This window comes from Eleginops maclovinus, chromosome 18 (assembly GCF_036324505.1).
Source record: "Eleginops maclovinus isolate JMC-PN-2008 ecotype Puerto Natales chromosome 18, JC_Emac_rtc_rv5, whole genome shotgun sequence".
NCBI lineage: Eukaryota > Metazoa > Chordata > Actinopteri > Perciformes > Eleginopidae > Eleginops > Eleginops maclovinus.
The window spans coordinates 6,610,734-6,636,468 of record NC_086366.1 but is presented as its reverse complement, the minus strand read 5'-3'; the positions used below and the strand labels follow the sequence as shown (position 1 = coordinate 6,636,468).

Below are 25,735 nucleotides of genomic sequence, written 5' to 3'. Positions count from 1 at the left end.
TCATTTTCTATTCAGCTTCAGACACATGCTAGTGAAATGAGTATCATGGAAATGTGTTGGGCAACAGCGAAAAAGAATAAGGCACTTTTTGAAAAAGTCCTTATACATCAGAGGGATTACTCTCCTCGGTCCTCCATTAACTGTGTTCTGGGGGCGACAGCAGGTTTATTCAAGGCCGTGTTCACGCTCTGCAGGGAGGATGTGCCCTTAACACACACACATACCCACACACAGATTCTATTAGCTTTGTGATGCATTTCTACAATACTTTGCTGCTTGATTCTCTATAGTCAGAGCTTTGGAGACGCTCATGCAGAATAAAGTGAATGGCTCGGCCAGATGTTGGGTAGATCCGTTGCTGCAGCAAAGTGGAGAGGTCACTGTCCAAGCCCCATTTAACTGAAGCGTGTTATTGAGTGCAAAACAGACCATTTGACATGTGGACCTTGCTCAGTCTGAACACTTTATATTGTCTTGAATGGTGTTTTTCGAAGCCAAATGTAACCCTGTAGCCGTTTAACAACACAAAAGCTTCTGCGGATTACTCTACAAGTCAGGCTGCAGTGTTTAAGAAGTATTAGTACACGTGTTTATAATGGAGACCATCCTTTCCAAGGTGATACATTGTTTTTAAATCCAAAAAGACAAAAAAAATCCAGCCAATGACAGTCATAGATAAGTCACTCTTTCCTCTTACTCAAATTTCAAGCTGTGTTTTTTTGTTTTTAACCAAAGCCACATAAAGTGCAAGGAATAAAAATGCTGCTCACAATTATATGCATTGTGTGAATGTTTTCTTTCATTTCAAATAAATGTGTTTATGTTTAAAGTTATTGTAAAAAGAAAACCTAAACCCAGCGAAGTTGACTTGTGAAAAAGAAGGTGAAAGACAGTGTTTTCCATACAGGAGAGAAAGACGTTGAACCAAAGTGTAGCCCTTTATGAGAAGCTCTGTGCTCCTTGGACCATTTCAGGCTAAAACCAGAAGATTTATGGCGTAGCTATAGCATCTTGGACAGCTACACCCATGAGTGTGGGTGACGCCACCAGATGCAGCGTTGAGAAGATGTGTATTGCGCTGTAAGCAGGTTTCCCTGAGTCTCCCTCCCTTGAGGAATGGCGTAATTAGCTTTTTTTCCCATCTCCTCCCTACTTCCTTATTTTGCTGAGAGAAAATGCAGAATACTTTGGGGGAATTAAAAGTGCTCTTCGCAAAACTAATTTTGGATCTATTTTGGGGATCTGTCAGTGGGACGGCGTCCCGATCGCTTTACGTGACAGCAACGATGAGGGCATGAAAGGCATGCAAATGAGAGCCATAAGAGTTGAATATTTACCACAGGACTGTATATTATTTAGACCTAAGTGGTAATTTATCTCCCATTTCACCAGTGTCGTTGGTCCTTCCTCTCTTTTTCCAGCCAATCCACCCTTCCAAGTTCAAGGGATGATCGTAGAAATTATTCCGTTTCTCTTTTGATCCTCGAACCCATCCATTACTGCTCAAGCAGACTTCTTAGTAACCTCTCATCAAAGATGAACATTAGCCGGACTGGTTTTGCTTTTAGATGTTTTCAACCTCTGTATGATTTACTCCTCGAGTAGCCTTCAAGGAGCTACACATAATGGAAAATAAAGGTTACACTCTGAAGCTAAATTGCATATAGTCAATAAGTAATCCTTTCTTTTCTTCTGTTCTGTAAACAAAGCAAATATCTCAGCTGTCTCTGGTCCCATTCATCAATGACTGGAACAGTGCATAAGTTGTACAAGCTGCTTGTTAGCGAGAAGTTATATTTTTTTCCCCTGAGGAGAAACATAACAAGTGTTGCAAGATATTCCTAAAGCAGTGACACAGTTCTTGTAACAATTTCCATGTGAGGGTGGAACAACAACAGTCATATTTAGGCAATGTAGAAAGAGGAAGGAGTTATTCCGGATCTTCTTGTAAGCTATTGCTAATTAGCATTTAGCTCTTATTTGTTCCGTACTCATTCCTCGGTAATGACACCACGTACGTTATTGTAGTGTTATCAACAAAAGCTCCATGTCAGCAGCAGGGAGTGTCGGTCGCTGGGAGTGAGACGAGGAGGATTATGGGATTTTATCCCTTCAAAGAGTCAGCCTCCAGTCAGGGAAAAAAAACAAAAAACGGCCCCTTTGATTTTTCACTGGAAGCAATGTATTCATGAGTTTGGACCTTGAAACTACAAGGAGACTAGTGTAGTGTGCCATATGCAAAACATGTGTTGTAATGGGGGATGATAACTTTAGGTGCATTTAAAGAGACTTACCCCTTAAGAAGCTGTAATTAAAAAGGGAGCCGTGGCTGTATGGCTTCTCTCGCACAGACAGCGCACAGGGGTTGTTTTTTGTAGGCACTCGTTTTGCACCAACAACTGGAGGCGACTTCTTGTCTGCCGAGACATCAGAAGAAAGTGTTGGTGTTTCAAGCAAGTCTGTCTCACCAACTTCAAAGAGATCAGGGAAGAGGAAAGGGCAGGATGTAACCTACTCTGTGAATATCTGTGTCACTTTTGTAGTATTTATAGCATATATGTTTGGCATCTCAATAGCCAATTCAGGTCACGCTGGATTTTCTGTAGATTTGGTGCCGGCCGGCACATGCTTTAAAACAGTACGCTGAGCTGTGAGTATTTCACTATTGTCTCATCAGCCCTATGTTCCTCTCAGCGCGTCCCCAACTCAGCTAAAAACTGGCTTCATGTCAGCAGTAAGAATGGAGGAATTGTAATAATATTTGCCATGTCAGATTTTGCTAGTTACATAAAGTTTCTATGGAGGTCGCAGCCTAATCAGTTCTCATTCTCCTGCATTCAACCCAGTGCCTTGATAAGTCTGTAATTCACCGAAGATAAACAGTCCCTGGCAGATTGGCAGGGTTGGGAGATGATTGTTACTTTTGCCTGCTGCAGCGAGGCTGTACACATAACTCAAATGTGATTTGAGTCTTATGACAGCTGTATTCTAAATCAAAGGTGTGTGTGCTGAGGAGATATTTACTGTCGTCAAAAGATAGTCATTGCATCTGCGTGTCGACATCAAGCATACGCAGCCATGTCAAGGAAATTGTAGATGGGCACATGTGTACAATGTACATGAAAAGCATCTTGAATGCACACAATGGGAAATTATCTGCAGAAATAAAAATGTTATACCTCCAGTCTGTTTCTCCCATTGTGCTCCTGCTAACCAATGTCTAAAACCACCTTTGTGACGCTATAATCCATCCTCCACACCAGTGACTTACAGTAAGTGCTCAAAATAAGGCATTGCACCATCCCTCCACCCCTCCTGCAGCCCATTTTTCTCTGCCCTTTCACTTCTCTCACCCCCTGTATCTCACCCTGTCCCTCTCCCCTCTCTGGTCTGCTCTGTTTGAGTACCAGAGGTCAGAAGCTTTGGACATAGCAAAGGCTCCAGCCGGCCAATGTGCTGACTGGGGGGATATGGGGCTTGACTTTGCGCGCTGTGAAAGATCCAGGCCTGCCTTGTTTGTCTGTCTGTCCGTCTCACTGGCCACACTATAACAAGATTGCAGCGCTCTGTAAGGCGGATTTACTGGAGCACAACTCCCCCTAGGGCCTTTTCATAGAAATGGGTTCCTTCATATTTTACTGTAGCCTCTCACTCCCTCTCTCTTTGTCATATCTGTCTCTCTCTAATGCGCCCTCTCTCTTTCCTCTGGTGTTAGCTTCCACTTTCTTTTGTTAATTATGATATGCTTCATTCCTTCCTTTCTTTTGGTAAAGATTGGACTTTGCTACAAATGAAAGCATGAAGCTGAGCCAAACAGAGCTGAGAAAAGCAGACACAATGAGAGAAAAAAAAAAAAACGTTGGAGGACATGGCCTGGGATTTGGCGCCAGCTATAATTTCACAAGTCCTCTCGACATTTATCTCTCCCTCAAGATGGCTATGTTTATGTAGATAGCCTTTGCCATGTCCTTATGGAATCTCATAAAGACATGTGATGCAGGCACAGCCCTGTGACGAACAGCGTTATCTCGGTTTCAGCTCAAATGTTCCCTGTTTTTTTATGCTTTCTAGGTCACCTTACTGCAGATTTGAAAGCCAAGGTCATAAACCCAAACTTCACTGAGCAAACAATTTTTCATACTGTGTGTGCATAGCTGCCACAGCAACGAATTACCTTGTGTCTCATAGTTTAATGTTGACACAAACGATGGGGTCTTGCAGTCCAACCATCCCAGCTGTGCACACGGTAAATGAGGCCAATCCAAATGCAAACGCACATCAAGGCGGACTTATTTTGGGAGCACTGTGTCATCCATTCCACAGCACAAAAGCCCCTCTCCAAGACCATAAATAAGTCGGAAAGTGGGGTGCAGCCACGGTGTGCCAACCAATCCCCTTTTTGGATATGTCTGCCAACTCTTTTTGGCTAAAACTAAGACTAAGAAACAGCATATTTTCTGTCAATTTTCCTAAGTACAACACACATCATTTATCACTCAAATCCTCATTGTTGGCCAATGACGCAATGCCAAAGATGGTGGGTTTACCCAATAATTGAATGAAGTTCAATTTAAAGTCAGCTTGTGGAAAGTCTATACCACGATTGCAATGCCCCCAATTTCACACTGGCCCTGTCTATCTTTCGGGTTAACTCTTGCATTCACGGAGCCTATAGTTAAAGCGCTGGGCAGTTAAGTAGGAGGTGGGAGGTGAGAACAGAAGAAGCCGCTCTTATCAGGACCGCTATACAGTTTCTTGGTTCAGCCCGGAACCCTTGACGGGTGTGGGAGTGCTGATTACAGAGGTTAGCCTGGGGAGCTAAAGGGGAGACAGTGAGAAAAGGTCTCCCAGCAGAACACCATCATGTATTTACTCGCTCCATTAGGTCTGACCAACTGTACCGAACACACACACACACACACACACACAATTTAACCATTCGTCACCTTGAAATGTATTACATTTTTTTTATTAAGGCCTCTTTTCTGACATCCAAACTAAGATTGGTGGGGAGCCCACAAGATGAACGACCCTGCAAAGGCCACATTAAGAAGTCCTAAGAGGGGATACCTTCAGGGTCCCGGAGCTCCTCTGTTAGGACGGGTGTGCCTTACTTTTCTGCTGACTAATGATTTGAACCGAGCATGTGGTCCAACAGAGCAGAAGGACCTCAGCATTGCATCCTGTCACTCCTGGGCTGCCAAATAGACTCACAAACACTGAACCGTGAAGTTCCCTCTCGCTTTCCAACTCGTGAATACCAATTGGAAACCTCAAACTTGATTGACAGTGAGTTGCCTGGAGCTCAGGCTTTTACCAGACTCACAAAGTAGAGACAGAACTTTAACCAAACTTGAAGAAATGCTGAAATCCAGCAGATGATGTGATCCGTTTGACTGAAGCTCCCTTGGAAGAAGTTGTTTGTGTGGGGCTACTCCTCTGTGTCCTGCGTCAGCACTGACTCATTGGTTTCACAGCGCAGAGCTGACATTTTCATTGCCCCTGAGATCACTTATGGGACTGGGTGTTGGCTCCTGTGAGGATGGACCAAGGAACAAGTGGACAGGCGCCCAGTGAGTGCTGATGCATTCACTGGCCACATGTGGCCTCCGGTGGAACATTTGACCGCATGCGATCGTGCCTGTTGAGCACAAAGGGATTATTTCAAAGATTGTCTCTGAGTTGAATCACTCCACCGCAGACACGACACCTGTGGCTGCTCATCGTTTCTCTTTAAATAAATGTTCCACACCCTGGTTTATATTTGTACTGTGCAAACTGGAGGTTATATTACAATTATGAGCTATTAAGCAGCAGACTAATGAAGAAGACATTCAGTAATATTTACACAACCTGTACATGATTCCAAATGATCGTCTGCTGGCTGGATGACTTTATTTTAAGCACTCGGGAAGAGCTACCGGCTTGATCAGCAATTTAATTAAAGGCAAGTTGAATGTTGTAGAGCCAAAAATATCTGTCACATTTGTGTGCGTAAGATCAGTGGCAGTACTGTACATTCTTTTTACCAGGTGGAGGGGGTAGGATATCTCAGCAGTGCACCACCCCCTTCTTAACACACAAAAACACACACACACACACACACACACACACACACACACCGACACAATCCATAGCTGCAGCTTCCAGCAAACCCCCCTGACGCTTCTGGATAATTCCACTCAAGCCCGCCGGGCTGTCCAGCATCTTCCAATAAATTAGCCTTGCTGCTCCCCCGCTGAGACTCAGGCCCTGACAGTCTGGCATGTGCCCAAAGTCAATCTCTTGTGCCCACAATTATAATTATTGCTTCTGTACTGCAACCCAAGTTCTCTAATGTGTAGACTCAGGGATGTTTTGGGGTATGTGTCTTCCTAAGATTGCATGTTCTGTTTGAAGAGAGTCTCAAATGTCAAGCCCATTTGAACTGCTTTTCCTTACACATATGAGTAGTAGTTAAAGTCACTCAATAGCTGTATATCTTCAGTTTTAAAACAGTGTCCATGTGCAGGTAGTCCTTCACCTCTGTAATCAAAGAGCTGTGAACCTTCCCTCTCACTATTCCCCCCGGCTGATGCTGTGAATAACAATGTGTTCTTTGACTGCCCTTGTCAAAAATGGTTGACAAAAAGATCATCATAATACCTCTCTCTGACCTCCTGTGCCAAACTCTATTTCCCGTAAAAAAGGGATGCTCTCTGTTCAGTGTCCTGTTATGACGTGTCTCAGCACCTGTCAGATTGTGATCGGGATTCCGGATCATATCTCTCGCTGCGTCTCAATTTCCTCTATTGGCACGGTTTTGCTTCCAATCTGCAGCATCTGCCTTTTGTCTCGAGTGTCCCTATCTGACGTCTCTGCACCTCTCCCTCCCTCTCTCTCTTTCTTTTTCCAGTCCTATGCAGCCTGCTGTCAGTGGGTGCCCAGACGGAGATGAAGAAGGTCGTCGGGGACAATGCCACCTTACCATGCCACCACCAGTTCCCGTCATCCAGCTCTCTCGACATCGAGTGGCTACTGCAGAAGCCAAACTCCAAACAGAAAGTGGTGAGATAAGATCCCTTTTTTCTGTTCCCTCCTCAACTTTCCATTGTCATACGGTATTGTCTATTGAAATGTATTCAAATAGTCCAATATACCTTTGTCTCAGGGGGTTTTACATTTCAAACAAACAAAACACAAGTGATAGATTAAAGAACGTAGAATCAATTAAACATGGCATAACTCAACTCAAACCTTGGAAATTGTCAGCAATTAATTACTGTATCTAATTAGTTTGATTGCCAGGCCAACAGCTAAGTAAAACTCACACAAATAAAAATAATGCTTCTTTAATTGGTAATTTACAAAAGGAGCAGCCTGATTGCTGTCTCCTTCGTTAGTAAAGGTGTTTTACTGCTAAAGGAACAAAAACAGGTAACACTTGATGACTTACTGGGATTACAGATCTGGTTACATTTGATAAAGATATTTAGAAATGACAGAGAGGAAATTTCCGACCCAGCATTTATTTCCTCCTCCTCCTCCTTCCTCCTGTCTTTTACACATCCGCTTGTTATCTTTCCTCCATTTAGGTCATGCTGATTGATTTCCAGCAGGAGCCGTAATAGTTGCACATAAACTCGATGCCGAAAGTTACGGTGGCACTTTAAGTTTAAGTGCCGTTCACAAAGGAAAAACCATGATGTTCCCAACTCATTTTGTAGATGTAACCTTGGACCCTCTAAGTTTAACTTTTCCACAGCATTAAAGGTATACACATACATTTGATTTTCCATTTTTCTTTATATCCTGAACAATGAAACAGTCTTTATTCATGTTTTATCACTTTTCATAATGTCTGGCTGAATGTTTTAAAGGGGCCTTATTATACGTTTGGGGGATTTCCCTTTCCTCTAGTTTGTTATATTGTTTTTTGTGGATGTAAATGGTCTGCATAGGCTAATATCCCTGTGATCTCTCCAGAGGGAGTATCTCTCCCTCTCTGCCTGAAACGCCTCCATTTGACTCCTTTCTTTACCTCAGGAACATAGTGACATCACTATGTAACACTTGCTCTTCTATTGGCTAGAGCTCTTATACATTGTGCGTGATAGGCTAAGTGGCGGGACATCTCTAGGCGATTGACCAATCACAACAGAGTCGGCCAGCTAACCAATCAGAGCGGACTGGGCTCTGGTTTCAGACAGAGGGTGAAAAGAGGAGCTGCAGCACAGGCAGTATGAGAAAAATAAAGAGCTTTTTGAACATATAAGCATGTAAATATGTGAAAGTATGGGCAGAATATACAAATATGAACTTGAAAATGCGCATTATATGTATGTATTTAAGCTATTTACGTTTTTGCTAACTGAAGCTAATGTTAGATAACAGACAGAGCAGCATCACAGCGGTATTTCTTCCTAAAACGGCTTCAGCAGAGACTTTAGGTTCTCCAGAGATTTTGCTGTACACTGCTTCCCCAACACACAATTGACGTGATACCCCACATGCACTCCCTTAAGCTCTAAGGAAAGCATAGAAGTTTTTCCGAAACGTCAGCTCATAGAATAGACAGTTTACGCTGCATATCTGTCACTCTAAAGTGCTCCTACTTTCTTTGCAAGTTGTGATAGTTTTTTGCCAAAAATATATGTTATGGGCTCTAAAGTTTCTGTGTTTTAGATGATTTACTATAGTCATACTCCCTAGAAAACTCCCAATAGATGATTTATGTCATCATTCCGTGATATTTCTTTGGGTTGTGTGTCCTTCCTTAAAGCTGGAAACTACTCATGTTAAATCAGTACATGGCCTACATGGACTTCATAACAATTCTCTCCTAAGTGAAGCATCAGCTGGCAGAAAGTCTTAAAATAGCTTTATCTGAAGACGTTGTTTGTATCGTTTCACTGGTTTTGAATCATTGCCTTTCTTCACCTAAATTGAACGTAGTATCTGATGACAGCCGTGCAATCTCACCAGCTTTCTATCGGAAGAAAGCGTTTCCTTTCTCTTTGAAAGTGGTTTGTTCACGCACTGATGTGTTGGTTAGCACGTAGAAATGTGATAAAGGGAAGAAAAAACAACGTGTGTGTTGGGGGGGGGGGAACAGAGGGGCTAAGATTGAAATAAAGGGGGAAAACAAGTGTCTTATGCTTTGATGATTCAGAAAGGGCGCCTGCCACATTGCGATGAATATTTAACGGGAAGATAACATTGAAGGCGCCATTAATTAAAATCAAATGTCTGAAAATTTGATTAGGAAGGAGACTGTGCCTGTAGCTGAATGAATAAATCATCCTTTTGTTCTGCTGGAGGCCTGTGTTGAGAGGGAAACAGCATCTTGTCAACATTTAGCCTCTGTTAGGAAATGTACAGCCTACATGTGTTTAAGGACAGGGGCTCGAGACATTGGGTATTAGCATAGCCACAGTGCTGGTACAGTCCTTGAAGGATATCATTTTAAAAAGATATATCAAATAATGAGTTATTATGGTAATTTGCAGGTTCATATTTGTATTATGTGCCTCTACTGTGACGTGTCCATGCTTTAATGATCAAAAAGGTCTCTATTTCTCTCAGAACTTTGGGATTGTGGCCTTTGCAGACAATTTACATGCACAAAAACCTTGAAACACACTACAGGAAAGGGAACAAGCATAAAGGGCCCCTTTAAAGCTCAAATTCTGACCAAAACTTAACATCCTTTCTCAGAAAATGTATGTTATGTTAATAATATTACTTCTTGCACACTATTGTCCTGCTATTTATTGGCATTTATTACCAGGACAATTGTAGCCTTATATGAGCTGATTATTATTCATGAGTAGTTGTCTCCAACATTGGCAAAAATGCAAAACGTTTTACTTCCCATATCTTATTTTGTTCTGTTTTTACGATACTATTCAGATGGATAACAACATATCACATTATGGACAAAAAAAGGCCTTGAATATTTGATTTAAACAAATGGGTTTGTGTGTGATCCAGTCAGAATAATCAGAGAAAAATGTGTGTAAAGCTATCATGTATTATTCTGTTGTGCAAAGTATATGATGTGGAATTAAGATAAATAGATGAATGTGATATTTGTCTCAAACAGCAGGCAGAGCTTTAATTAAGACCTTGAAAGTCAACAAAACATTTCACTGTAGCAAGTAAAAAAATAAATGAACCAAGTGTTTAATCTAATCCAAAAAAGAAAAGCAAGCGAAGGTTGAGTCCCTCCATGTCTACAGCCTTTTCAGATTTTACTGAATAAACAAAAAACTCATTTTAATTGCAAACTATGCTAACAGCCCGTGGCTCTTTTACTAAATTCTTTTTAAATTCCTCACACTCTCTGGCACTCTCACTATCTCTCTCTATCAGTGTCATAAATATGTGTTTAGAGCACATCCCGACCTAACCAGAAGCATCAATAAACAGAGTAGTCAGTACTATGTAAGTGAGGAATAAGTGTCCAGAGTTCAGCAGAGGCAGCCCAAAGGCAGATGCGTTAATGTCCCACTCTGTTCAGGTGCCAGGGCCATGTCGCTCTGTGCCTGCAGCTGTGGCACATAATGTATGTCTGTTTGCATTCAGTTTACATGCTTGCAAAGAAGCACCTGTGTGTGTAGGTCTGTGCATGTGTGTGTTAATGGCCAGTCGTCACCTGTGATCACAGAAGGTGCCCCGGTCTCTAAGGCACTGATGCGCTGTGGCACCGGCATTTAGCAGTCTCCATCTGCAGGCTCTCACTTGCCCTGAGTTATAGGCCACTGTGACAGCTGTGTTTGTTTGTGTTTGTGAGTGCGGATGCAGAGAGGGGGGGGGGGGGGTGGAAGGGGACATGCAAAGACATTAACAGGCAGAGGAGAGAAAAAGAAGGCTTTCTAATTCAGGTTTACTGATGTTACATATCTGCAGTGAAGGTTCAAATACTCAGATTACTCCTTTGAAGAAACTAGTCGTTGCAAACTTCAATGAACCTTGTGCTAAAAATACCAAGAAACAAGAAGAAATAGATTGTGTCAATCACAAGTCATAAAAGGAAAACCTTTTTCCGTACCAGCCTCATTTTAATGTTTGGTTGAAAGTCCTGATAAAGATACACTTCATCTGAGTGTTGTTGCTGGATGTATTTTATTTGTTTTTGGAAATAAAATGTACCAATTTCTAAGTCATCTAATGTAATGATCTTATAATACATACACACACACACACACACACACACACATAAATAACACTGCCTCTAATTACATAACAGTAAAACAAAAATAAACTTCTGCTAATTATGTTGACTCAAATCATTTGCATAACCTCACAGTTGTAAAATGTGTAGTGCTTTAGAAAATGTGGTAATAGATCTGAGAAAAACTTACCATGACCCAGGGCCTTGTTTTCTCGACTTTAAATACATTGAAATGAGTCCAGTGTATTTTCTATCCTTTCTTGGAAATAACAAACTAGACAAACTGAGTAAAAAAATAACACATTTCTGGTCCAAACACGATATGTTTACTTTGAGCTTTGGACTTTTTTCCCCGGTGAGAGACATTTGTTGGTTCTCTAGCCTTTATTTTAGCTAAAGTGCTAACATCACATTAGTGCCACTGTGGGTATTTTAATCTTTTATCTCAGCCCCAGAATAGATTGTATTTGGTCAATTTGACGGCTCCGCTTGTAAAAAGACCATAAGGAGATAACAGCGCTCTCAGATAATCAGCTAAATGAACACTGGCAGGATACTGGCATTCCAGCAAATGTGTTCATTTGTAAAATATTATTTCCCAAGTGCTAATTCTAAAGTGATTGTTACCAATGTTTCCCATGTGCTGGTATTTTCCTCAACATTGTTCCAGGTCCTATGTGGAAATGTTGGAGCTGCACTTACACCATCATTATAGTTATGCACAGCGACTTTAAAGGTTAATTGCCGGCAAATATGTCCAGGATATTACTGCAGAAATTACAGTAAGTTCACTAAATATGTGGTAATGGGATATTAAAGGATATTTAAAAGGCCATTGGGTGCATTATTTGGATGAATACTGATGTCACCAACATTAAGAAGTTCAGGTCAAAGACAAAATTGAAAAAAGGTTCTAAAAAAAGGGTCAAGCATTTTAAGTGGAAGTGGGACAACTGTGATCTGATCTAGTTCTTACTGCTGTAGAAGGAGGCTTTAGGGAGTCACACAAGGGAGTGGTATTTAGAATTAGGATTTTTTACACATTTTTTTCACTATTTTATGTCCTTTTCTTTTCCCGTCTTTAGTATTACTGTATGTTGTACTGTTGGAGAAGCGTTTGACTTAAGATGTTCATTGTGTTTATGACAAAGAAACCCATGAATCTTTGAAACCCTCGCAGAATGTTCATTTAATTCAGTAAAAAAATGCTTAATTTAATCTCAAATGTTCTTCTCTTCAATATATCTAGATCATTACCTTCTTTGGGGGCCAGGTGTACACCAATGAGGCGACGAGCAGCGAGGCCAGCCGCCTGTCCTTCGCTGGGGAGTACCTGGGGGGCGACGCCTCCCTGATGATCAGCGACCTGCTGCTCAGCGACTCCGGGGATTACTATTGTAAAGTGAAGACCGGGGGAAAGTACCACTGGAGCCAGGTCAACCTCATTGTGCTGGGTGAGTGTTCTCAGACACATTGTATGAGACATGAAGAGACCCACACCCATTTGTACACACACACACACACACACACACACACACACACACACACACACACACACACACAGACCTAATCACTGAATCATTAGCCTGGCACATTTCCTCCTTCATGCTGACTGTCCTAATGATTCAATTTGATTCAGACAGTGTGATTTGATTTTGCTCGTGCTGTTTGGGTTCGTTTGGATTGGTTCGTTGATGAGGTGAGAGCAGAAACATGCGACAGGGTCTGGAGGACTACGATTGATGATGTTTATGAGTTATACGGGCAAGTTAAATTATTTATATGCCTATTGCACTCGCTAATACGTTTGTGTCCTCTGTGCGAGAGACAGACCCTTCTCTAAGTTTGAGCAACATCCTGTAATAAAATGTTATGGTTGAAAACGACATTGGAAAAAGTCATCAATATAACCAATGGTAAGCTTTTAAGGACGTCATGTCTTTGCTTTTGCGACTATTTTAAAGTTGGTTTTGGAGTCATAAGCCACAGCAAACTCATCATTGTTTTCCTAATTTCCCCCAAAATACGGATGGTTTCTAAATGGCTTAGCTTTACAACTAGCTCAGTGGTGATAAGTGTCACGTCTCTCAAATTGCTAAATAACTCTGAAGGACGGACAGCAAAAAGGGGGAGCGTCTTCGCCACAAAAGCCATCCACAAAGTCCAGCGGGAGGAGCAAGAGCGTTCTCAATGTCAGAAAGCAGGCGATTTATTAAAACATCATGGGAGATTAGTTCAACCCGCGGTTATTGGTTTTCTAATGGAACATTCTGTTAATCCTCTCGCACTCACTCTCCGCTCTCTTCCATAAAGACATTTCAGTGAGTTAGTGCCTCCATTTTTACAAATTGCCCTCAGCTTTGCGGTGACACTTTCGATTTTGAGAGAGACGAACATTTGCATTTTTCCCCTCGCTCCCCACGCTAAGATAATAGCTTGGCAGCCGCGCTAGTAGCTGGCTTGGCATGAGACGATGTGTGAGTGTATGTATCACGCCAGGGTTTGTGTGTGCCTCCAGTGGTGGCGGTGTTTGTGTTTATGTACAAACTTCCACGGTAGCCCCTGGATGCCTGCACTCTCTTGTTAGTGTGTGGATTTGCATGTGCAGAACTTAATATGTTTCAGTGTGAATGTGTTTTTTTGGGGGGGGGGGCTTTTTCTGTGTGAGTGTGGGTCTGAGGCTCCAAAATGCCCCTGCTGCAGTTAGGCCTAAATGGCCCTGACAAAGCTGCGAGAAGCACACACAGATGAGGAAGGGATGGAGAAAAAGAGGGTTATAAGAACAAAGGCACTTGACAGATCTGGCTTTAGGTACCGGACTGACTGTCTCTCTACATTTTAACAAACAGCAGTGCGGGAATGAGTTCCAAAACCCGGGAATGAGTTCGCATTTTACCACTTCTGTTTCCTTCGTGTTGAGCCAGATTTCCTGTGGTTAATAAAAGCATAAGAGAGTTTTATATTTTATACTACGGCATGAAAAATAAATAGCCCACTCATGAATGTCCGAAGCTTCTGTGTGTCATAAAAAAGCTGTTGCTAACAAGCCACTAAATGAGACTGCTGAAGGTCATGATGCCAAAAACAAAAGACCGCCTTTAGCGTAGCAGTGTTGACATGCAGCCATGCAACCGAGATGCAATTTGTTTATATCCTTATGTTTGATATTTAATTCTGTAGATTGCATTTACGTTTCAGGATCATTAAAGCGTGTAAATATGTGGAGATTATCCTGCTGAACAAAATGTGTAGGTATCTTAAAGGTTTGTTTACAACAGGCCTTACTGTGTGTTTTCTGCATTATTCCAAAATCCAATTGGCTTTTTGTCGAGGGAGACCTTGTTATGCCTACTTCTAAGTCAGCCTTCAATAATACGTCATCAGTGTGCCAATCTATTACGGGGAAACTTCTAAACCTGTGTGACAAGCAGCAAGAGCCAAATACCCCAAATCTGACCTCACTAATATGACAGCATAACAAAAACCCAAAAGAGACGTTCAAATTTAGCACACCACTGATCTAAAAATATCACTTGGAGGGAGAAAACAGTATGCTGTGTTCTCGCTTTTCTGGCTTTGCAGCGCCTCTCAGCATGTATCCAAACAGAGCCGCTGTACAGGGCTCAGCGGGCACCCGCTATACTGTACTGCGCCTCCAGCTACTGGACCATGACCAAAACCTTTGACCTGTGGAGAACATACTGTATGACCACAAGCGTCCACAGCCAGCTCTGCGGTCACATTGATCCTTCCCCTATGGGACTGTTTTTCTTTTTTTCTCTGTGTGTTCCCAGCCCTGGAGGAGTGACAGTGAGGCTAGAATTACCCCTGTTAAGAACTGTAAAGGACACTAGTTACATTTATGAATAGATATCTACACATACAGTCTGAATCTTGGGCATTTTCTCTTTTGCAATTTAACAAGCCTTTGTTTTCCTATTTTCTCAACTCTATGTCTTTGCTCCTTTTACATTGTGTTTTATGCTGAGGTGATACGCTGGTGCTAGATTATTTCACTTGGTTTGATATTATGTCATATCTAATGCGTAAATAATGATGTCTAAGAGAGAGAAAATCCATGAAGACAATCGTTCAGTTTATTTAGAAAGCGTAGAGTGTTATCTCAACATAAAACCTAACCTTTGATAATGAATGGGAGATGAGCTTTAGGTTTTTTGTTTTTGAGCTTTTAAGCTTTGTGTAGATGTGCCTATAGTCCCATTTATTGTCAAAGGGAACAGCTTCAGTATTAAACAACTCTCATTTATTGTCAGTTACTAAATACCTAAAAATCCTGATTTTTGGTCTATTTTCAATAATTATCATTTAAATGTATATTAATATTTCTGCCATCATTTTTTATCAGTGTTGCTTATTTTTAACGACACATATAACTGATACACAACTGCAATATTTTAAAAAAAAATGTTAATGGTTGAAATGAACTCAAACTACAAACACTTGCTTGTTGTTGCACATTTGTATTGAAAGGTTTCTGATTCCTTTGCCTTCTAACAGTCAAACCCTCCAAGCCGAGGTGCTGGATGGATGGCAACCTCATGGCGGGGAGGGATGTCAAGCTGAGCTGCAAGTCCAGCGACGGCTCTGATCCCATCAACTACAAGTGGGAGCGAGTACTCGACAAAGGCAAGAGTCTGGGAAAACTGCCAAACCTGGCACTGATAGGTAAGGAAAATAATTGCCACTACACTGACTTGCTGATTCATCATAGAAGGCTTCTGCAGACGAATGCTACAAAGATTCAGTTTTATTACATATAAGTGATTTTTATGGGCTGCATTTATCCCAGGAAGTATTCTGCTGAGCACACCGTCTTTCTTTCGCCTCCTCCCAACTTCACATTTTATACATTTGCGAACACGGACACTTAAATCTGCCCAGTGCAACTACAGTCCTCTCAGATCATTAAGTAACAATGCTTTACTAAAGAGCAGTTGGATTGTCCCAATTAGAACACCGATTCTGCAAGCGTTTACTTATCTCAAGTACTACCATCTCCAGCTAGAGACCACGTTATGCATACTACATATGTTATTCCAGGAAATCAAACAGAACACACCCCTGTGATTCCTTCCTGAACTCTGTTGGGATCAGTTATATAAACACGAGAATCCAGTCTGATACTGTCATCTGCTGGAGATGTCAGTGACGCTGAAATGTCCGTCTGGCTCAAGTGATCTATTCCTGCACGCATTAAGTGAGAATAAACTGCGCGTTTCCTTGGATTGTGTGCAAAGTGGAGAAAATCAAATGTAATTCACTGGCAGCTCCCACTACATCCTGCACCAAAGAAAATTTAAAAAATTGGCTCCGTCGTAGCCCTGAGGCACGCTTCATTCACATGGTGTGGGTTCTGGCATTCCTTTTGGATCATAACCAGACATATCCACCTCTAAACAGAAACAGAGACAGTTTATATCAGAAAAGCTAATGGTAGGGTAATTCTCCCTTCTGTGTATATTCTCCAAATCTGCGTAAACACCCCCGAGCTGCCAACCTCTCTCTGCCTCAGTTTTCCCTTCGGTGTTCAACTTGCATCCATGAAGGCTTCTGCACAGACAAAAACCTTCAAATTAATGACCTTCACCGAACAACACCTGTTCAGTCTAATTAGTTTTCATTGGACGATAACACACCGCGTCAGTAGCCATTATTTATGAGCCTGGTGAAAGGTAAAATCACATGCTTGTCATTGGCGGGATGACTAAATATCCCATGGGGCCGTGGGGGCTCCACAAACACGCTCCTGCTATTCTCTTCAAGTCCTTCGCCTCACTCTTAAATAAACACTCCATCAATGTCTCTCTGCTCAACCATAAAATACATTCCAGCTGTATCTCAAGTGCTGCAGATGTAATTGACGTTGTGGATAAACGTGCAGGAATGTGAAACAATATACAGCATGTACACAAATATTTACTTTAATTTTAAACCCCGCAGATCTCAAGAACCCCGAGCTCGTGACCCTGAGGAATCTCACTATGGACAGCACAGGAGTCTACAGGTGCACGGCGAGCAATGATGTGGGGGAGGAGAACTGCACCATCGAGGTCACAATGCAACGTGAGTTTTGGGAGAGGGGAAAGGGAGAGTCGACCTCTCAGCGTTCACCTCACACCAAACTGCCACGCTGATTGATGGTTATTGTTTCAAACTGCAGTTAGAAATACATTGATACCCCTCCCTGCCTTTCCATCTACCTCCCCTTCTCTCCCTCCCCCACTTCTGCAACACTACAGGGACTCACTAAACACAAACTGGTGGCCACTGGTCGAAACTAATGCCCCAATGTTTCCCTATCACACTCATACATTTCTTGAGAGGCCCAGGACTATCAGGGTCATGTGTGGAGAAACTGACACGTATAGTAGCTCTGCAGAAATAGCCCTGGTGTTAGATTTAATTTAGGCACTACCATGTTGTGGTACTTAACATGAAAATATGCGACAGTAAGTAACTATCACTCATCACTTCCTCTTTTTTTCTATCCACAGACGTAAGGGATGTAGGTATGGTAGCAGGTGCGGTGGTGGGAATATCCCTTGGAGTCTTCATTGTCATATTAATCATCTGGCTTGTCTTCCGGAAGAAAGAGAAGAAGAAGTACGAGGAGGAGGAGACTCCAAATGAGATCAGGTTAAATCATCGTCCTTATTCTTCTTCTTCTTCTTCTATGGTTTACTCTTGTGTGATCATGAGTGCCCTTCATGTATATTTCTCTGTGTGCTTTCGTTTCTGCTTCTCTGTAGGCTCTGTCAGTGTAGTTCACACTTATGACATCACTATGTGGCAACATCTCTAAGCGGTTGACCAATCACAACAGAGCCAGCCAACTAACCAATCAGAGCAGACTGGGCACTGGTTTAAGACAGAGGGTGAAAAGAATATTAGAGCCCCTTTAAACCTGTTACTGTCTTGCAGAAATGCCCTTCTACAATTTGTACCAATTCAGATAAACTACCATTCTAAGTACTAACCTAATGTAATAGTAAGTCATTACAAGAATTTAATATATGTAATATCTTCTTTCATCATGGTTAAAGCCAGTTAAGTGTTTTGATTATCTGACAAATTAAGCTGGATCATTAACACAACCATGGATAAGCTGGTGCAATATGTCTTGCAAAAAGAGATATCCAGTGAAGGAGAAAAAGACATGGGGGGGGGGGGGGGGGTGAGACAGAAAAGAATATATTGCAAAACACACATCACACTGGGGCTGAATGAGTTTGAAAAAAGTATCTAATTTTGACTGATTTTACAATATGATATGCAATATAAGAAGGACTGATCATCAGAATCAGGGTTATTGCCCAGTAGGTTTACACATACAAGTCATTTGCTTTTGAGAATAGTGGTGCAAACACCTCCAAAATAAGGACGTAAGTTGTAAGAGGATAATCAGAAATAGAACAATTAACATAACATATATATATATATATATATATATATATATATTTACACGGGAGTGGAAAGCTGTGCAGATCTTAAAAGACGAGGACCTCACAGTATCAAAAATAACAATAATTTGCACATAATTATTCATATTTTCATTGGAAGAAGTTATGGTGCTGTTATTTTTGCAAATATCTGTACAAAACAATGTTTAAGTCTTAAAATAGCCACAATATTTAATTTAAAATGGTATTTTTATTTCTCACTCTGTAGTCTGTGTCAGCCCCTGTGGATTGCTAATGAAACTTGTAAAAGAAACAGCCTTTTCTTGTGACAGACTGGAGTCAGTGCATATGTACTGATGTAACAATGCATAATAGAGAACGGACGAGGGGACGGCATGCAGTAAATAATGTAGATGTGGTGTTTTCTGTTTTTGTACCATGTTCAGAGTCTGAACCTTTCCTCTAATGAGCCGAACCAAACCATCTTTAGTGGGCAGAATGTCTTGGATTAAGACCAAGCCTCACAGCTCTTTAAAAACTTTCATTTTTTTATTCCAAGAGTTAGAATAGCTTCTCTGGTGAAAGTACCGAACAGCGCGCAGTGGAGAGGTTTCTATTTCTGTAGCGAATATAAGCCTTATATTAATGGGATAATATTACCCTGGTTACCTGGTGACAGAGATTTATAATAACTGCAAAGACACACTGCAATTTCAAACCATCCAAATACCTCAGCATTAATTATATTGGTTTCGGTGACTAATGCTACCGAAATTGAGAGTTGTTGTTTTTTTTCATCATGAAGTTTCTATTCTTCTGTGCTAAAATAATTGAATTACAAAGCCAATGTTTTATTGTGTTCTCAGCAGAAACCTTTGTGTCATTTAACAATTGTATCTGGGGAACTGGTGACTTCAGCAGATTTCATTATTCAATGCAAATTTGTTTCACAATACTAAGGTGCTGGAGGGTATCTCCTTAAATAAATGAGGTCTTCATATTAGATCCGATTCAACTTTATTGTTGAATCCAATATATAAAACTGGTCCCGTGTGATTAAGGTCTTGGAATAGTGTCAGGGAAATGTTCTTTGCTTAGCTCTTGTCAGCAGGGTTATGGGTAAAACGACTTGCTTATTAATATTTAACTTGGGGTAAGAATTTACCTCGGAAAAACCCAGTAAATATTGCAGCGGATAAGTATCACGGGGTGAGGGGTGCACGCATTGCTTTGTACTTTGGTAGCCTTGAGACATGGTGCAGGGCCTTGGCATTGGTCTCTTCCCTTTGAGGGCCTCTCTAGTTGTGTTGGTGTGTCTTCCTCTTCTCTCATTTAAAGGAGCCCAATTATAATTGTTTTGGTTATGGTTTACCTGTCCTGTAGTGTGTTATGTAGGTTTCCCCTGCCTGAAACGCTTCCATTGGACATCTTTGTTTACTTTTGTCACATTATGACATCACTGTGTAACACTTGCGCTTCTATTGGCTAGAGCTCCAACACATTGTACATGTTAGGCTAAGGGAGGGCCATCTTAAAGCGGTTTACCAATCACAACAGAGCCGGCAAGCTAACCAATCAGAGCTGACTCTGTTTGGCTCTGGTTTCAGACAGAGGGTGAAAAGAGGTGCTGAAGCTCAGGCAGTATGAGAAAAATAAAGAGCTTTTTGACCATCAAACAAGTCAAAGTAGAGGCATGAAATACAAATATGAACCTGAGATCGAGCCGAATATCCTTCAAAAAGCATAGCTGATATAAAATAAATGTCCTGATTGTTTGATGTCTGTGTTTCTCACCACAGAGAGGATGCTGAGGCTCCCAAGGCGAAGCTAGTGAAGCCCAACTCCCTCTCCTCGTCCCGCTCCGGCAGCTCACGCTCCGGTGCCTCCTCCACCCAGTCCATGGTGCACAACAGCGCCCAGCGCGGCCACCGTCCCCGCCCACCTGCTGTAGCAGCTCTCAAGGAAAATGGACAGCCTCCAGGCTTCCCCCAGTCCCCTCCAGCCTACACTTCAGTGGTACCCAAGACCCCCGAGCCCCCTGCCACTCCCAAATACAACTCCAGGAACATCTCTGGGCCCACACCCCCAACCCTCATGGTCCCCGCCCAGACCAAGGCCTTTCAGACTGTGTAGGACTGAAAGCCCATCCCCTCCTGCAGCCACATGAGACCCCCATCCCAGCCCAAACCCACCCTAGCCCCCTCCCAAAGACTGAGACTCTTCCATAGACAAAGAAATGCAACTAGTTAAAAGGATGTAATTACAAGAATCAATACTATAAGTCTAAAAGTACTTTTAATGAATGCATACTTAAAAATGGAAACAAGACATGCTTGCCCCCAACTGAATTACATAAAACAACAAAACAAAAGAAAAAAAAGACCCGAGATGCAGCACTGTTCGTGTTTCAAGGCCAAAGGCAAAACTTGTTTTTCGTCTCTTTGGCTTTGGAAGGCACAGGGAGGTACTGTGTGCGGCGTGGTGGAAGGAGCCCCCTACTGTAGGAGAGCTTTTATTTATTCATCAAATCAAAGAGTTAGGCATACAGGAGAGGAAAAGAGGGGGGAAAGGAGACTGTAAAGACTGGATGATGAAGTGGATCCAAACTCAGCAGTCATACAGCTGTTCAGCTCTGATTGGGAAAAATGCAAGAGAGACAGAAGCACATAAAAACGCGACTGTGAGAGTGCTTTATTTTCTGGGAGGAGGGAAAGGGGGTGATTCTCTGATTCATGTCACCCTGCACCTCCGACTTGCTGCCTCCAGCACCTGCTCCGAAACCACAAACCCCTCTGCCTCCCAAGGGCCGGGCCGCTTGTGCCCATCCATGTGGATAGACACCATGTGCGGCGTGGACATCATCCGCCTCACTGCTCTCGCAGTTTTTGTGCTCTCGTAACGAACCCGTGAGAGACTGACTCTTCGAACAGCTCATCTGCTAAACCAATCAGCAGGGGGAACTTCAGGTACAAGGATGTAGCATCGACAGTGAAGTCAAATCAATGGAGTTAATATAACCCCCCTCCCGCATCCTGTCTATGGACATCCTTTTCTGGTACTGAATATCTTTCCTGAATAATAAAATTGTATGTATTAGGCCTATAGCGTGTCAATACTTTAAATATAGTGGATAAGCATCTATTAGAGCAGCTGGACTTGTTTTTTCTTTTCTTTCTGTCCCGCTGTGTTTCTTCTCTCTGAACAGGTTGTTAAAGGGGTGACAGACAGCTATATGTCCATTCATCCTTATTAAGAAGTGCCACCAATCCTTAGGATGGGTTAATTATTGTTTTTACTCTTTTGTTTACCTGCTACATTTCTGAACTGAAACCAAAATCTGTCACCATGAATGTGAGATGTACAAAGATGGCGGATCCCATTACTTTCAGCTCCCCATGAGGTACTGAATCAATGTTGGAGCTAAGGCACAAAGAATTTACCTTGACGTTCAATTTTACAATTTCTTTGTCTGAATGAAGGGAGCGGAGAGTATGATTCCAGAGACTTCAATTGTATAGGGTGTGTATGGTATCATTGACAGTGCTCTCCCTGGATCCATAACAATAGAATGGCACTCGATTGCTGTCTCTCTGTATAACCGGCACCTGCTTGGTTATTGGTCGAGCAGCGCTATCAGCCAATTCTCTTTTCGTCGTATCCTCAGACAGACCCAGTGCAGTTTGATTGAAAGTATCTGAAAAAAAAGGGGGCAAGTAGCCTATCTCGTGTGCCTTTGCGATCCCTCTTCTGGTTTTCTTTCTGTCTCCTTATCTCCAGCACACCAGTGGTTAAGTCTCTGCTCACATCCAACTTTGAGGGACAACAGTAGCAAATACTGAAAGATACAACGTCACAGAACTTGCCCGATAATAATAACAGATGTAGCCTATAGGAAGCACCTAGCAGAGTAAATTATCCATGGTGAGAAAGCAATCCCATGCCATGGGACAATGTACTGTACATTCTGTAATCAGTCTTGTTTTATATTGTACATACAGATAGATATACGCACATGATGTCATTTAATTTAAATTAGGGTACGTGAGGGGATTACCTCTTACAAAAAAGTCAAATGGGAAACCCAAAGGTGAAATTAAACCCTGTTTTTTGTGCACATTGTTGGGGGAACAAGTGAATTCTGGTGACACCTCTGATATATTTGAACTGTGTTAATGTGATAACCATTATACTGCAGGACAAATATGAATATAAATCCAAATCCGGCCAGATTCTCTTGAGTAGTATAGATTTTATTGATCCCAAGTTGATTAATATTCTATATTTTTGGTGACTACGTGACCTATCCTTAGGCACCTCTATTGAAATGTCCCCCTTGAACAGGAATGAGGCATTGATCTTGAAAAGAAATTGCCAGATTTCCATTTATCTGCAATGAGTATTTAAAGTCAACACCTGACCTTTAACCTGGCACACCATACTTACATTTCCACTTGTGTAATAGATAAAAACCATGAAAAAGTGTGAGGCCGTTCTTCATACTGTCAAAGGAAATATGAAGTGTTTGTTTTTAAAATACTCTCAGGATAAACAAATTAATGTCCAAAACTTCTCATATTATAGCTTGACTTTAACCTCCAAAATGTCCAATCCTGTCACATTAGATGAATTTAACCTCAAAACCTTGGAAACCAACATCTGTCTAAAAAGCACCTGTGGTTTGACTTCACCTGCAGGATTTCTTATGTGACTTACCTGTTGGGGAAGTTAAGGGAAAAAAGCCTTTTATATTCAACTACAGACAGCGGTTCATACTGAGCAGGGAAGCTACTGTATGTGTGTGACTGTGTGTGCGTGCTTGCATGCATGCATGCATGTTTGTGAATGTGTGTGAGTGTGTCTGTGTGGGTGTGTGCATGTAAATTCAGTATAAGCCCTTGGGCCACACCCACACACTCTCATGTTAGCCATTCAATGAGTGAGGAGGATCCAGTCATGCAAAGTAACCTCTATCCAAATTGATGTGACTGCAGACTGGCAGTGTTTATTTTAGTTTCTCTGACTTTTTATGCCTATTGAACTTGGCTTCACAGGCCAAAGTCATGTTTTTGCTTGTGGGGGTGGTGTTTCCAGACAAAGCACGTCCATAATTCATAATATTATCAGCTGTGGAGGCCACTTGTACTCTCTCTCCTGGCTCTTGCTGTCTTTTAACATGGCATCTCAAGGCACACACACACACACACACATACACACATACAAAACCGCTCAAAGTTGTATATACACACACACATAAACAGGTACACATGGCTCATTCAGGTCCGCACAGGTGTGTGCTTCATGCACATTCACAGTTGCACATGCACACACACACACACACACACACAGTTTGCACAAACAAAAGCCCAGAAGTCATGTTATTCCGGCTCCTTCAGAATCAATTTGATGGATTGAATGTCTGAAGTTATTACGACTGACTGATGGAACCAGGATACTAAACGCAGCACAGAAAAGGACACTCTACTCTGCATCACACAGGGGACCCCCACACACACAGCTACTGTAACAAAACACACACAAACGTGCATGCAAACACACACGCACTCTGGAATACAAACTCTCCTATGCATTTTAACAATCTGGATAGCATATGCTTCAAGACTCTTTTTTTCCCATGGGAATCTGTGAGAGTAGTACTGAGATTCAGGAGAAGTATAACAGGATTGATTACGAGCCAGGGCTGTAGGCTCTTGCCATTGAAATTCCCTCCACCACAGATGAAAGTAGCAGTGGAGGTGGAGGAAGGGATGCAAGTCTTCCAGCTGTTAAATTCCTCCAAGCTTTTTGATTTGCTTCCCAGCAACTGCAAGTCTCAGGTGGCAGGTTCCCCAGTTTATGAGCCCTCGCGTTGCATCTCTCCTCTCATGTGTGCAGCTTTGTGGCCTGACAAACGTGTGCTCTTTTCCAACAAATGAATTGTAAGGAGCCTTTGTCACTTCCTTCTAGAATGCAGGAGGAAAGTCTTAAAACAGTTTCAGCAGCACACCCAATATCATTCTGTCAAACACTTTCCATCAGCACTATACGTATATTGTCTTATTATCAACACTGAAAGGTGCAGTAAACATTAAAATCATTAAGTGGTTATCCTGCGTTATATGATAGGTGTATGAATCTCATGTAGCCACTATGTTTTATGTTCTCTTAAGCAGTTTTATTTCTGATTTAAGCTGTTGAGCAGGGCAGAGTGATGCTATAAGGCTGTGTGGTTTGGCCTTGTATGTCAGTATAGGGGAATGTGATGTATTGCTTCTTTTGAGTGAGGAGATGAATGGGGGCTCCACCTCAATAAGGAAAGCAAAGGTACCTGCATGTCAAAGGAGATTGAGCAGATGAACGGGAATGCTTTGCTTCGATGTAACATAACTGTATTCGGCTGAAAATATAAAAGAAAAAAAAAATCTACAATTGTAAATATATTCACAGAACATTTTATGAAGCTTTAATTTTGTCTTCTTCTTTGTTTTGAACTCATCATCCATGTACTTTGCACTTTTGTTGTGTGCTTTGCTCATCACGGGCCTGCGTGGGATCTGCGTGGTTGGCGGTTTCTCTTGACGACATTGTCTCGATGTCAGGGGAAGACACGCTGAGCCCGGCGTCGCTAAAGGGAAATGTAAGACACTTTTGTTTTCTTTACTCTCATCATTTTTCTGCCGTGCTTTCTCTTTGGTTTTATAAAAACAGTACAGAAATGTTTCGTTTGTTCGTTTGATGAAAACAATCCATGTAAATATCACAAGTAAAAAATGTATATTTTTACGACTTCTGAGTTATTACTCTTTCATTTGCAAATAAAATATTCAATGACAACTTAATCGCTCTTGTTGCATCTTGATTTGGACTATCCATGTGTCATGTCTCGGGCATTTTAATTCAGTATTTTTTGGCAAACCTTTTCTGTGCAATGGGTTTGGACAGTGCCAAGGTTAAAGCCTTCCTTTCATTTTTTCACTTGGCGACTATGACATTTTTTTACTCATCCTGAAAATATATTAATCCTATTGACTTCGGCAATCCACTGACTTATTGTAGCATCATTATGAGGTTAATATTTGTGAGTGTCTCCACAATTATTGGATGCATTAGCATGAAATGTCATGTCATTTATGCTGCCTTCAAGATGAATAAAAAGAAAGAA

General features: G+C 41.7%; 1 protein-coding gene across 1 annotated transcript in view; it reads left to right on the top strand.

Moving 5' to 3' along the window:
- Nucleotides 1–25,412, top strand: part of clmpb (CXADR like membrane protein b) — a 64,312-nt gene extending 38,900 nt beyond the window's left edge. The window contains exons 2-7 of the mRNA XM_063906960.1: nt 6,896–7,047; nt 12,405–12,609; nt 15,674–15,841; nt 17,117–17,239; nt 17,671–17,812; nt 20,376–25,412. Coding sequence (XP_063763030.1) covers nt 6,896–7,047; nt 12,405–12,609; nt 15,674–15,841; nt 17,117–17,239; nt 17,671–17,812; nt 20,376–20,709 — 1,124 coding nt within the window. The 3' untranslated portion in view covers nt 20,710–25,412. The remainder of the gene's footprint in view (nt 1–6,895; nt 7,048–12,404; nt 12,610–15,673; nt 15,842–17,116; nt 17,240–17,670; nt 17,813–20,375) is intronic.
- Nucleotides 25,413–25,735: the final 323 nt, after the last annotated feature.